We start from the raw sequence: 14,606 nt of genomic DNA on the forward strand, positions 1-14,606 counted from the left end.
GGGGAGAAAGGCTGGATACGCAGCAAAGCCCAAGCTCCCCCCGCGAGCTGGCCGTGGGAGCCTACCTTCACTCCTCTCAGGCGCGCAGTCTCGCAATCGCTTTTGGTCATAGGCAGGAGGCTGGGCAAGCGAGCGCTCTGGCGCTCTCTCGGCCTTGGACACGGCCGTAAAATCGTCTAAAGGCGGCCTGTGTGCCTTGTCTGCTTGGATTTTTTGATGTGAGCGCTCTGAGGAGGGGAACAGAGAAAGAGCTATGAAACGCCTGTTTTCACCTCTCTTTTCTGTTGGCACAGGAGGCTCGGGCGGAGTTTTACCAGCTCCGTGAATCCACAGAGGGCAGGCTCATCGGGGCGCTGGAGAGACGTGCTCAGAGCAGAACGAGCTGCAGCACCGCCCGCGCCAGCCTGAGCACAGCCTCCGACCGACCAAGAAGAGGTCCCTACGAACCGAGACCAGCCTGAACTCCCCAACCTGCGCAGGCTTCGCTGCCAGCCCTGACCTGCGCTACCACGGCATCAGCCCTTAACTTCAAGGGTATCCTCCTCCTCCTCCTCTCTCCTCCCAGGTCGCACGGCTGCTGGGTCCAAGACCGGGCAACGTTTCTGCACGTGGTGGAGGCAGAAGGACACTTACTGGCTGCAGTGAAGAAGGAGTTCACCAGCTTGTGGCGGTCCTTGCGAGCAGGGTCAGACAGGCTGCCGGGAGGCATGGGGGCTCTGTGCTTGAGCGAGAACTTTTTGGGAGGTTTCATTTTCTCGTAGGGTTTGTTTTGCCACTGAGATTTCAACATGCTCTGGAAGTGCAGGCTCGTCGGCACATCTGCAGAGGGGACACAAAACACAGCGTTTAAATTCACCGAATCGTGCACCAGGAAGCTGCGGTTCCATAATCCTCTCCCAGTCCCCCCAGTAAGACCAGCCCTCCACAAACACACAGGCGCTGACGGGAGAACCCAGGCTTGCCTACGCCCTCCTCGTGCTCAGGGAGGACCTGGGATGTTAGGACCCAACATTTCTGATCTGAAGCTTTTTGAGAGAAGGACATTCCTACAGGATCCACAGCCCATGTATATCCTGGCAGAAGAATGAGCCTTGGTCAGAAAAGCCGCGTGTCTTACGGTGTCTCACGTGCTGCCGCGCTCAATTCCGCAATCTCCGATCTGACTCCCAGGAATCTGAGCTATCTCAGCACACCAAACCTACCCAGGTACGAGCTGGAAGAGAGGAATTCAGCTTAAAGCCTCAATTTCAGCTCAAGCCAGAAGCCAGCCCAGAGCTGTACGACGTTCACCTGCCCGATGCGCCCCTCACGCACCCACCGACCGTGTTTGAGGCTCGGGGAGGAGGGGCTGGGGGACGCAGCCATCGGTGAGCAGGCAAAATCTGGGGTTATGATCGGGGTAACGGAGGCATTTCCAGCCTGAAGTTTCTGTGTGTAATCCAGAGTACCCGTCCCTGGTTAATCCTGCCGTCTGAGGACGAGCACAGGCACGGGGCACTGCTGTGACATTCGGCAGACACGACTTCTGCTCACACTCCTCAAGCTCCAGCTCTCCCAGACCCCACACAGATCTCAGCCGACAGACAGACCGCTAATGAGATTATTCCGTGTATTTCTTGTGCAGATAGGCCAAGGTAGGCTATAAAAAACATTAACCAGCGTAGCAAACTACTCCAGCCTCCGGAGTCCCACAGAGCAGCTTTCCTTTCACACTCAGAGCTTCCAGCTTCAGACCTGACCATCAAACGCTGCTGCCCAAGCCTCCTCCAAGACCCAGCTCTCTGTTATATGCCTGAGGGCCAAAATCCCAGCTTGGAAAAGCGTTAAAACCTTTAGGGTTAAGAGGAGAACTCCTGAGATGTGTATTTATCTGCAGCTACACCCCTAAGACCATTACACACGAGCACCCGTGGTCTGATGTCTGCTCTCCTCCCCCAGTACAGACCAGCAGACCCCCACCAGCAGGACACACAGCCCGACGCAAACTCCCGCTGCTCCAACCACGAGTTAAAAGCACCGAGACGAGCATCAGTAGTACAAACATCCTTCCCCCACATCTCTCCAGTTCACACGACATTTTCTCAGGACTTTGAGCAGAGCTGGACCTTCCCAGGCCCCGCACAGGGACAAGGCTCCGCGCCCGCAGAGGGGATGGGGAGGCAACGAGGAGATGCCCTGGGACTGGGAAACTGCCTCGAGATCATCGCAGAGGGCACGGGGCAGGGATTCAAGCGCTGTCGGTAGTCTCAACGGCTGATATCTGAACCCCTTCCCAGTATTTCCCCACCAGTTCCTGAGACGGGCACGCCCCGCAGACCCGGGGAGCAGGACGGAGGGAGCTGGCAGAGCGCGGGCTGGAGCTGCCGTTATTAATAGGGGGAACCTGACCCGCAGGAAAAGCCACGACAGCTGCGTCTGAACTGCCTCGATGGCTAAAGCTCGGGCTCAGCCCCATCCCTTTGCCAAGGAAGGGCCATCACCGTGCGAGAGATGTCCCAAAGAGGAGAGGGGACCGCTCCTTTAAAGACGTTGCCAGGCTGCAACATCGCCATGCTGAGTGGTCTGACTTTGGAAAAACAGCCTCTTTGCTGATAATTTTTTGCTTTCTCCTGAAAATTCATCCCATCCCAGCTGCCTGCACATGTGTGGAAGGAGGGGACAGGGTGGAAGGAGGGGAAAAATGTAAAACAAAATGTTGTCAGCAGAAAGTGAGTTATTTGCTGGTTTGCCACTGCCCAGAGTCCGTGCGGCCAGTGCCACCCTCACTCCTCTTCCTCCTCCTCCTCCTCCTCCTCGGCCGAGCGGTGCAGGGCTCCCAGGGACCGGCAGATGGCAACCACATGGAGCCCAGCGCCCCGCCTCGCATCCTCCCCACCAAGGTTATTACATCATCTGAAAATTCCCAGCGAGAAATGAGACGAACCAGGAAAAAAAATAAAAAATAAAAAAAAAAAAAAAAAAAAAAGAACTGAAAGGAAGGGGACAAAGCAGTTACGAAGCACAAGTGCAACCGGTTAAAAGCTGTTTTCCCTGCGCTCCGCTTGCCAGAAGAATAAACAATCTTTTTTTCCTCCTGCGGTGCCTGGCAATTTTGCCCTTGGCAAACTGCACCAGAGATGCTGGCACCGGAGGAGCCCCGGGGAGAGAGAGAGGCTCAAAGTGAAAGTCAGCACATGCTCAGAGCCGTAAACTCCATCTACCAACCTCCTCCAGAAAGGCTGAACCCAGCCTCTGCCCATCGCCACAGGCGGGTTGCTTCCAAGGTGAGCCCCCAGAACAGCCACGGAGGAGGACCACCAGCTCCTGGATTAATGCTCACAGGCAGGGAGACACCTCGATGCAGAATAACGACGTCGGGCAGAGCGATTTCCCCACCTGAACGCGTTCCCTGGCTGCTTGTTCGGATAGAAAATCATCCCCATCCCCAAAAACCAACCCCACACAACTGCATGAAGCATCAGGGAAGAATCAAAATCAATCTGACGGAGGGAGGGGGGAAAACAAGCGTTTGTGCACAGGTGTTTTAAGCTTTACACCAAAGTTTTTCATCTCTTGCAGCCAGAACGGATCTTTCACCATGTGAGCTGCCTGCAGCCGACCCCAAGAAAACGGAACGTGAACACGGGGTGAGATAATTTGCCCGGTGGCCACGCTGCAATAGCACGGACGAGGTTTTCTCACCACTCCTAGGGTAACAGACTAGAGACAACGCTGTGAAATCAGGAAATAAACTTGAGCTCAGTACGTTAAGTTCCTTCAGCGTTCCTTAGCAGGGATGGGGGGGGGATATTTAATTTTTATAAATAGCACCAATTGACTATTTTAGTCCGTTTTAAATATAGCGCCAGTGGAAGATGCCAGATTAATTGCTCCCAGACACTCCACGCATTTTGTACTGTCACACAAAGTCTCCGCAAAGCTGGGATTGAAACCCAAACACACAGGAGCCCCGTGTCTGAACCTGGACCTTCCCATCCACTGGTTTTACACCTCGAGCAGCCAGGGGCTCCTACCTAAAGGAAACCGCTGGGATCTCTTTACTATCCTGCTACCAGCTCCCGTCCTGTGTTCTGTGATCAGAGAAAAAACACCACAGATGGACACTGATCTCACGCAAACCAGTAGTTTTTTTTCAAAGAACAGGTTTGTATTTAATTTGGCAGCTTATGAAGGAAAAGGCTCTGGAAACTCCTCCTTTTCCCTTGGGAAAAGTCCCTGCACACGAAATCTGTGAATACCCCACCACCAGGGTTGGTTAGTTATTCCTCTTAATGATGATTAACCCTGATACCGTCACGCAGGGAAACAAACATCTGAACGGGAACATCCTCCTGCACCCTCTGAACCGTGGAAGATCGTTTACAATTCCTTACAAGGTCAAAAAAATTTCCTGTGACTTAAACCAATCCACGAATAATTTTATACAGATGAATAAACTCTGCGGAAGCAAATATTTCTCAAGTGGTTTAGAGCAGCACAGACTCCAGCCTACGCCCTGGGTCCCAGTACAGTCTGAGGCACCGCTCGGTTCCTCCACCTCGAGTGGGACCCCAGAGCAGGTTCCCATAACGAACACGTTCAGAGCAGAGCAGACTTCAGGTGCAAGGCTTTCCTGGACCCTTCCGCCCCAGTAAATGCTCTGCTTCTAAAAAATACCTGCAGCTGAACACGCTCGGTGGTAAGCAAGCAGATCTGTGTCTCCTCTGGAAGCCCAGGATGGAGGAGCAGGCTCCGGAGAGCGCCCAAGCATCCCAACCCACCCCTGGAGCTCCGTGGGTGCTGTGCTTACCGTCTGGGAATGACAAGACAGGATGAACACAGGAGTCCAGCTGGGAGAGGCGCTCCAGCAAAGGGGCATCGTACTGGATTTCCAGAGTCGCGGAGCTTCGCGTGCCGCACAGAGCACAGGAAGGGTTCACGTCACAGCTACAGCGCACCAGGCTGTTACGATGGACCTGGAAAGGGCACAGAAAATAGTGTGGGTTTATCAGAGGTCAACGTTTCTAAAGGCTCTCTTCACACGTTCCCCTTTGACAGCTCAGGAAGAAAATCCTGAAGGTTGAATTATTTTTTTTTAAGATCTTGTATAACACCTGTTCTTTCCTCTGCACTCACAAAAGGACACCTTCGCTTTGCATAAACGCAACTGAAAACCGCTGCTCACCGCCACAGAGAGCTTAACAGCTCCTAGATTTGACTAGAAGTGTTTAACTCCATCTAGGTTGAAACCTCATCTATAAAAACCACGAGGCAGCGCAGCTCAACTGTCAGAGAGGGGGAAAAAGCCCTTCTGAGTTCAGACGGGTCAGAGAGCATCACTGTTTGCCAAGAGCTGACACGCACAGGGACATCCTTTCGGAGGGAAAAGGGCGTTTTTCAACCTTGTTTCTTAAGCCAGGGCAGACCTGCAGTTCACAGATCTCTAGGCGTTATCTAGATTCATTGATACGAAACCTCTGCAGGCAGGTGCACGACTGGCTGTAAATCCCACACGGAGACAGCGACCGATGATTCCCCGTCGGAATGGAAGGACGCGTCAAACTGGATCCTGCAGCAGTCTGTTCGGAGTCTAGTAATCGAACTAATGAACTAATCATTCCCATTAACGAGTGATGGAAGAGATAACATCCCTAAGCCCCAGCTAATAACACTAGAACTGGGAAGGGCTGCACGTACCTTGAAGGAAGGACCAGGAAACAATCTAAAATAAATAAAATTGAATCCACTGAGGGCAAATGCAACACGTAGGCGCTTCAGTGACCAGTGAAGAGGAGGAAGAGGTAACTAAGCAGCAGTTCTGGTTGTTCGGGATCAGAAAATGAGGATGGAGCAGCAGCGTGGTACCACTGCTGAGAACGAACACCCCACGGGGCTTTACAAACCGGACAGCCGCGCGAGACGCGTGAGCTAACCCTGCCGCGCCGCTCAGCATCGCTAACACCTGAGCTGGAGGGCTGCGCCCAGCTTGGGGGATGTATTTCCAGAACTGTGTGCACCGAATGGAGAGGAAAAGAATAAAAAATGACAAGAGCCAGAAAAATACGTCCTATGGGCAAAACCAGAAAAACCCGTGGGGTGTTTGGTGCAGAGGTGACCACGGTAAGAATTACTGCATCGGCTTTCACACTTCAGGGGGAACTTCTGAAGCGACACGGGGAGCTGACCAGTTTATACCAGACCCGGACTACTGGTACTGACTTTAAATGGCAGCCAAGGCAGCTTCGATTAGAAAGTCTGGGTTTGCCGTCTGAAAAACAAGAGTAGCTAAGCACTCAAACAGCTTGCCTAAGGAGGTTTAGACAAACCGTCTGGCACGGTGGGAGGATAAAGCCGTCTGCTGTGGGGCATGGGGACAACCCCAGGAGGTCCCTTCCCCTCCTGCTTCCAACCCAGGGCAGGCTACAGACCCACTCAACCTTTAAGCTGCTTTTCTTTCCTCCAGGGCATCTCCTAACTTAAAAGTGCCGAGTGACGTTGTATTCAGATTTTGTACAACAGCAGGCAGGGCTAATGGACGATCTCTATCCAAACAGTGAACTCTCCTGGTTGTAATTTCTGGTCGCAGGAATCCACAACCACCTTGTGCTCCATGGGACAGGGTGGTCAAGCGGACGTGGTATTTCTGGACCACAACCATCACTCAGCTTTCTCTCGAATAACCAGAGGAGTCCACAGAAATTCTCTGCTGTTGGGCACATCTTCCATCCTTTGGAACTGCTCTTCTGAACAGTCTCTGATCATCAAATGTATTTTAAAAGTACGGTCAATAACCACCACGGAATCAACAAACACTTCTTCAAACACTGAGCGCACAACTCAGCAGCACCTACGGGATAGTTCATAAACCTCCAAATCAATGAAGATTTTGAAAGCGGTCACTGCAGAGGTTTGCCAGAAAGAAGATCTTGAAAGCGGTCACTGCAGAGGTTTGCCAGAGCTATCCCAGATAAAACTGCCAACGAGTCATCAGTTAAAGCTGACCAAGCTGAGTGAGAATCTATTTTGCTCAGAAAAATGTTGCTTTAAATCTCCCGCACCCGCAGAGCGAAAACCCTCGAAGCCTTCTGCTAAAGTTTGACTTGAAACACTCTGAAGCAGATTTTTGCCATCTCTGGTTCTGCATCCTGAGAGCTGCGTGCACAGCAAGGGTCCGTACTCCCTCAATTTCTAACCCTCCAGCCTCCAACCGACAGCTTGGGGCATTCCTACGAGAAACGACAAAGCACGAAGCCTTTCCTCACCCAGGGAACAAACCGTATTGCCACTGAACTGAATTCTGCATAAGGGCAAGGAGAGGAGTGTAAAATAAAAACAGCTGAAAAGGAGAACAGAGCCACGGCATTTCCAGACTGCAGCAGCGGAGGCGAGCACCAGCCCCGCGTGTCCCTGGTCAGCCGGCTGCAGTTTGCCTTTGAGTGAGCAGCAGCGAGTTCCCAGGGCTGTGTTCATTCCTGGGCTAACAGCGAGGGTTTCCTGATACTTGACTTTTTAGAGTTTTTTTTGCCTGCTCAGACGGTGCTGTATTGAACTACCCGACCTGGAGCTCACCTCAGGCTGGTTGGTTTTAGAAAAGAAAACCCACATCAGGGTTCAGCATCTCCCCTTTCCAGCACCAGCTGGTACAAGTCTCCAACAAATTAAAGCTTCTCCTTCATTTCTCCTTTACTTCTTCAGCCTCACTGTCCTCTTCCTCCCCATTATTTTTTCCCCTCTTAATAACCACCAATGTTCCCAAAACAGGGAGACCTCCTGAACACATGCCAACGCATCGGTACCTCACCAGGCTCCCTGGTGTGGAGCTTTAGCTATGAACTGCAGTAAAAACCCCAGGGCACTCACCTTTTTGGAAAGGGGCATAATGCTGCTAGGTCGGACAAGCCGTCGCTTCTTACAGCTCAGTACTGGGCGAGTGCGGGCTGCTACACACGTGCCATCCGAAGATGAAGAAACCATGTTCAGTCGTTGCTTTTTATGCAAGAGCTCCTCAGCTTCCTGGCCATCTCCCTGAGCGTGTTCTGGCAGGCCAGGCTGAAGACTGCCCAGGAAGAGAAGAGAAGACAGAAGAGCCCATTATTCATCCAACCACCCCACGCTACCCAGCGGTACGGCCAGGTTCCCGGGTCAGACCGCGGCACGCACTCTAAGCTGAGTTTAAAGCACTGCAGCTTCACCAGGCAATAGCTTTTATTAAGCCAACTCTAATTTTTGTTTTTACTTTGGTCACTTTCCATTTTCTCCCACTGATGAACCTCTGACAACATACCTTTGGAAGCTCTGAACAAAAACCAGCACATCAAGCCGGACACAGCACAAGAGCAGAAGCCGCTCAAGCCCTGAACAGCTTTAATCCGAGAATTCAGCTTCCCCAGCATTACCGTTCAGGGTATCCTAATGCAACAGGCTCTCACCAGTCTGAACACTAGAGAGCACAGGACAGCTCACGCCGCACCGGTGCAGCATCCCTCCATCCTCAAGGTGCTACGCTAGCGCAACGGTGCTGGCAATGCTTCTCTAGCCACTATCAGAAAGCTGAAGCACCGTGTGTTCAGGGGGTTTTCAAGTGGTTCAACCCTGAAATCATCCTGTAGCATTGGAAAATTTATTTCACTTGTTTTCATTTACCCACTTAAAAACAGCCTGGAGAAACAAAGAATTTAGGAAGTCTAAAATCCTTCCTAAAATTTACAAAGCCCAAATCAATGGGATTTGGGTTCCTCAGTACCTCCAGAAAATTGGGCCAGTGGTGACAGATACTTCTGCAAAGTAATTGCAAGCAGGCAACTAGTGCCTTTGACTCACAGAATTTGCAAGTGTATTAAAAACACCCATAAAGGAACAGTTTTGAACACGCTCGCTGCACGGCTGCCTGCAGGGTTGCTCATGTAAACACCGCTCCGTTTCATACCATTTTCAGCAAAACACTGCAGCAGAAAACCTCAAGCAAGCCATCTCCTCCAAAATGTTTCCAAGCATGATGTGCTGCCATCCCTTTTTTCAAAAAGAAACCATTTATACCGTCACCAACCCAGTTACAGGCTGGTTTCCAATGGGACTTTCTCAGGATCATAAAAAGGAAGCTCTTCCCATAATATGCGAGCAGCTTACGTGTTAATAACTCCATTGACGGGTCTTGGTGCTCCACAGGGCTTGGCGGGATGGGATTCAGGGGTATTTGCAGCAGAAATACCCAAGTTCTCTAGTGGCTGGGATCCAGAAACACTCTAAGAAAGGATGAGAAAGATCATAAATTAATTGAAAAAGCTTTTCAAAAATAGCCACAACTTTCTTATTCCCAGTTTCTAGTTGAGGGTTCTGCGGGTTTCCAGGCAGGACTTCAAAACACGGGTTCAGAAGTCCCTGTGTGGGCAGAGGCTGGAGAGGTAAGGATTTCTTAGGGAGCAGTTCTGGCAAGAGGATGGATCCAGGACAGCGCTTTCAACCCCAGAAACAAAGGACTTAAACTCCCCTCGGGCAACCACCACGGAGCATGAAAGGCTGAGGTCTTGCAGGAGATTTTAGCATTTTGTCTGAACAGTGCAAACAAGTTCCTAACCACCTGTCAACCTCGCAGGCGTCTGCTGCAGTTTGATGTTGTGCTTGAAGCCGCCCGGCCGCAAGCTCTTGTCTGAGCACTTTGGGGGAAAACGGGAGGACAGAGAGAGGAGAACAGACTTGCAAAATCTGAATTTGCATTTTAACTCAATACCTGTGCAAACAAGGTCCGAGAAGTACTTTAAAAAGTGTTTTAAATGAGCGTGCACACAAGCTGTGGGGTTTGGATATAAACAGGCCAACTCTCTGAAGCTTAAACTGCCTGATAAACTTTTTTGGTCAGAATAAAGTAAGTAAAAACAAAGCTCAAGCCCCAGAGCTCCTCAATCCTTAGGTCTGATGTACAAACCCCCTCGCTCCGCAGCGAGCAGCAGCGACTGCACATCGCCCACCGCAGCCTCCAAGGACACGCTGGCTTTGTCCCTCCTGCCAGTGACACTCCTGCTCTCCGTCCCAGCAGCTGCCAGCGTGGTCCAGCACGTTCACACCCCTGGCACTCATCACCCCCAATCTCATCCTCCTGGCCCCTTTTTTTTGTTTGTTTTCGGACACGCTCCTCCTCCTCCCCGGGGTTAAATTTCATTTCTTCCTCCACGCAGCACTTCCTACGCTCGCTGCCAATGTCCTTCGAGCTGGGTTTCCCCCTCTGTGCACCCAAGGGTGGTGGGGCATTTCAAGGGCGACGAAAAGAAGACAAAAGCTCTGACTTATCTACAGAGATACCCAACAGCCAGCCCTGCCCTTGTCACATACTCCATCCCAACCGCATCAGTGCTGCATCAATTCAAACCTTCCCTGCAACCACTCCCCCAGCCCCAGGAACAACTAGAATCGCGCTACGGCGGCGCTGCATTCCTGATTTCCAGAAGAGCAGAGCCCTGACTCACCAAGGGAACGGCAACTTCTAACAACACGGCCAACTTCTGCCTGCTGCCCGTTTGAGGAACTTTGCTGGGTTTTCTACACTTCTGCTAAAAAAAAAGGCGTTTCTCATGGGGGGGATCAGAGTGCCAGGCTCATCTCCAGCGCTTGGTCTGAGAGCACAGACGCAGGGGTGAGATCCGATGGTGCCAGAAGGTGTTGAGCAAGCACAAGGCGGCACCCCGGCGAGGTGAAGCCAGTGCAGGAGCTGAACGTTTCCCCTCTGGTTTCCAGGGGCTTGGCAAGGCTGAGCCTTCATGTGACACCTCCGCCGGAGGCACCCACGGTTCGGGAGGGCGGCTACGCATGACTCATAAGCTCTTTTGAAATAGAGTATTTATTTTCTTCTCCAGAAAGGGTCTTAAAGGAGGAACCGCTTCTCCAAGAGCCGTCTCTGGCTTGGTGGTTCAAGATAGGAACAGGGGGTGACCCCTCTGCTTCCTGCAGAGGAGCTGGAAAAAGTCCATTTATCAGGAACAGCCCAGGCTCCCCTTATCGCGCCGACGATGGGTGTACCCTAACGGGGCTCTAACACCAGTAACGGAGGAGCGAGCGGGACTGCAAGAACTGCCACCCCCAGTGTCCGGAGCAGAGGCAGAGCTCTTGCAGCAGCTCCTCCTGGACGCACGTCCCAGCGCCGTGCCTTCCTCCAGGGCTGCTGGGCAGCCAGGCTGGGATCCAGGAGCGTCCATCACACCAGGATCGCACTGATGCTCCAGACCCAGCTCCTCTCTGCATTTTGGGTACACCCGAGGTCTCGAAGTCCAGGTCTTTAGGATCCCTAGGGCTCTCAGGGGGGTGTCAAAGATCCTGCTTTAGCTCACCTGGCTTGTTGCACATGAAACCAGGAGCCTGCAGATGACCGGGGCTCTCCCGGCAGCAGGGAAGCTGTGTGCTGGCAGAGAGTCCTGACCCAGCACCAGGAATGTCCCCGTAGTCCCAAAAAACCCAAATAAAACCAGACAGGTTCAGACCTTCACCTATTACTAGATACAAACCCCTAACATACGGAAAAGCCTTACCAAGACACTCCATCAATATCTTTTCTCATTTACTTGCAATACAAGCAATGAACCAATATCTACAGCCCAGTTATTTCTTCAGGGCTTCGTGTTATTCCCCTCTGCAGGCAAAAATATTCATTCACATCCTGAGCTTCCAGTTCCCAAAGACCTTCTTTGCAAAGCCCTTCCCTGACGATAGGATTAGTTCCTCTGAGGGATTATCAGCCACATCCCACATATCCAGCCGATGGCCGAGGACACGTATCCTGCATCCACCCAGCAGCAGATGAGATGCAAAGAGGAGCTGGGGGTGAGAGGACATGGATTCCTCCCCTTACTCCACACTGCAGACCTGTCTCTTACTCTGCTAGTTTGGGAAAGAGGGGAGAAAAGAAAAAGAAAAGAAAAAGAAAAGAAAAAGAAAAGAAAAAGAAAAGAAAAGAAAAGCAAGAAAAAGAAAAACAAGAAAAAGAAAAAAAGGAAAAGGGAGAAGGGAGAAGGGAGAAGAAGGGAGAAGGGAGAAGGGAAAGAAAAAAGAAAAAAGGAAAAAAAGCCTAATTCTAAGCAGCACAAAGAGTGCCAGAATGATAAGCAGCTCTCCAGGAGAGGAGATACCCTTCCCGTAAGTGTCCTAACGCAAGAGGAATGGTCTCTGGGCTCATCTCTGGCTGGGAGCAGCTCAAGGCTCTGACTCAACACCCCACCCTGATGAGTCCAAGGAAGCACAAAGCCTCCAGCAGCAGGGTGCAGGCGGGCGCCTGGAGGCAGCGTTTCTGGTGGCTAACGCCTCCAGCGCTGCTGCAGAGAAGCTGCCGGCTGGAGCGACGGGCGCATCCGCCCGCAGCCACGCGGGGAAGCGGAATAAAAAGTCTATTTCCGCAGGAGTTACTCTCCAAACCGGCAAGGACGGCTGCAGGAGGGGCTTCAGGGTGCCAAGCAGGAACCTGCAGCCTGCTTTACTCCAGAAACGTTCTTCACTGCTCTCGGTAGCTGTTATTTGTGTTGCTGTTGCCTCCAAGACCGGCAAGAGATGGGATCTCCATCGCGCCAGCGCTGCAGTGGCAGACGTCCCCGTCTGAAGAGCTTATACCCAAGCGAAAGGGATGAGAAAAGGGACAATAACAATAAACACGGCACCAGCGAGACAGCTGGGAACAGCAAAACCAGGCAGCACTGGCCAAGCAAGCGCTTTCTGTTCCATGTAACACAAATCCACAGACATTTTCTGCTCCCTACATAGAGAGATTATGTCTGAGACCATCTACAAAAGGACAATGGGATGATTTTGTAAGTATATTGAAAACGTCTTTAGTGTGCAGGGACCAAGTCAGGTGGGACACAGTCCTTCCATCTGCAGCTTCCAGGCTGAAAATATACTTGTGTCAAACAAACATCCTGATTTAAATAGATAAGGAAGAAAATATTCTTCCTATCACTGCTAAATTTCATCATTTATCTCCGTTATCAGCCCCCTATTTGCAGATTAGCTCCCAAATAGCAGCTAGTTCAGCGCAGGAGCTATTTCTGAAGGGTACTGGAGCAGGCTGTTACTGCTCTTGTTTATTATTCTCTGAGCACTTCTGGGGTTAATCATGGAAAGGGAGGGGGGCACACCACAGACGGACATCACCGCTCAGAACCAGACAGTGCGTAATGCTTCTGATTGAATCACGATCCGCAGCAGCCCCTGTCATCCCGGCTCTCCAGCCTCCCGTTGCTCCTCCAGCGTGGCTCTGTTTGCATCCGAAGCACCAAACCTGTTCCTTGGACCAAATCACACAGCAGAGTTTGGGGCTCAGCTGATCCACTGATTGAAGACTTACATCCCAAACACACATCCGAAAGCCAGCGTCAAGCACGGAGACGTTTTGTTACCATCGCTTGTAATAACCCCTTTGCGGTCTGGCGCTCACCAAAAATTCAGTATTTTGGATTATCATTCAGTATCAGGAAAACTCCGAAAAAGTGTTGCTAGTGATAGGAGAAAACACTCGAAGCACAATTTTAGGGTGACTTCTAGTTGAGTTTTTTCTCTGTGTCACCTACGTTGTGTATCGGTCTATGCAACTCAAGCGCTCCCATGGCAATGAAGCTCCGTCGCTCCCCAAATGCGGCATCAGGACAGGAAACCAGGAGCGCTGCAGCTTGGCAGGAGGAGTTTGAGCCACGCAGGGATCACCCTTCTAGTACTACACCACAACTTCCAAATCTTCCATTTTCATACGTCGATGCGTCCCACAGGATCAAAAGTAATCACAGTCAGGCTGAACGGTACGATCAAGCCTTTCGTCTGTGCCCTACATTTCTGCATTAAATAATAAATACCTGGCACTCTGCATAGATTCCAGTGCATCTCCCTGCAATCCTCAGCTCCCTTTCCAAGGGGTAACACTCCGGCAGATATTAACAGCCGCATCGTTAGAAGCCTTTGCTAATTGTGCTGCTCAGTTTGAAGTACTTTTGCTAGAGGGAAAGGATTAGTTAGGATTTTGAAGCTTCACAAAATGCTAATGCGTATTACAAAGGTACCCCAAGGAACTCTGGTCTAAAAGGTGTTTCAATCCTATCGTTTATTAACCCCAAAATAACCTGGGAGGGGGTGAGCTACACAGACCGACAGATCAGCAACTCCCATGTGAAGCCCCCCCGAGAGAGGTTTCGAGCATCTCTCTCCAGCACAGCTCGAAGGATCAGCCTTCCCTACCCAAAATTCTTGAACGTGAAGTATCTGGACCCCGTCGCTCCTGCTGCTGGCACTTCCCAGCCGGTCAGCCCCTGGCTCCAGCTTAACTTCAGCACTAAGAGGATGGGATGCATCTGCAGGATCAGGGGGAGATGCTTCACCAAGAACTATCAGCCCCTGGAAGAGAGGGAAGGGAACAGGAATTAACCGCGCGTCCTTCGGTCTCAGCAGGGAAACTGCGCATCCATCATCCCCCAGCAACTACAACCGCCGCACAGCCAGCCTTGCATTCCCACCGCATTTTTCAGACGCGATGCCAAACCGAATCCTCCTGCTGCCTGGATTTTCCTGACATCTAGGCTGAACTCGGAGGGGGAAGGACAGCGGCTGAAGCCAGATCACATGCCTCCAGCCCATTAATAGCAGACAGTTAGCTCCCTCTCGGG

At 51.5% G+C, this 14,606-nt stretch overlaps 1 protein-coding gene across 1 annotated transcript in view; it reads right to left on the reverse strand.

The window, feature by feature from the left end:
* KANSL1 (KAT8 regulatory NSL complex subunit 1) overlaps positions 1-14,606 on the reverse strand; it is a gene marked incomplete at its 3' end in the record, with an annotated part of 74,432 nt that overhangs the window by 6,493 nt on the left and 53,333 nt on the right. The window contains 6 exon segments of the mRNA XM_010073127.1: positions 66-227; positions 634-819; positions 4,790-4,955; positions 7,840-8,035; positions 9,106-9,221; positions 14,233-14,337. Coding sequence (XP_010071429.1) covers positions 66-227; positions 634-819; positions 4,790-4,955; positions 7,840-8,035; positions 9,106-9,221; positions 14,233-14,337 — 931 coding nt within the window.

The sequence above is a fragment of the Pterocles gutturalis genome, unplaced genomic scaffold (assembly GCF_000699245.1).
Source record: "Pterocles gutturalis isolate BGI_N339 unplaced genomic scaffold, ASM69924v1 scaffold3337, whole genome shotgun sequence".
Classification (NCBI taxonomy): domain Eukaryota; kingdom Metazoa; phylum Chordata; class Aves; order Pterocliformes; family Pteroclidae; genus Pterocles; species Pterocles gutturalis.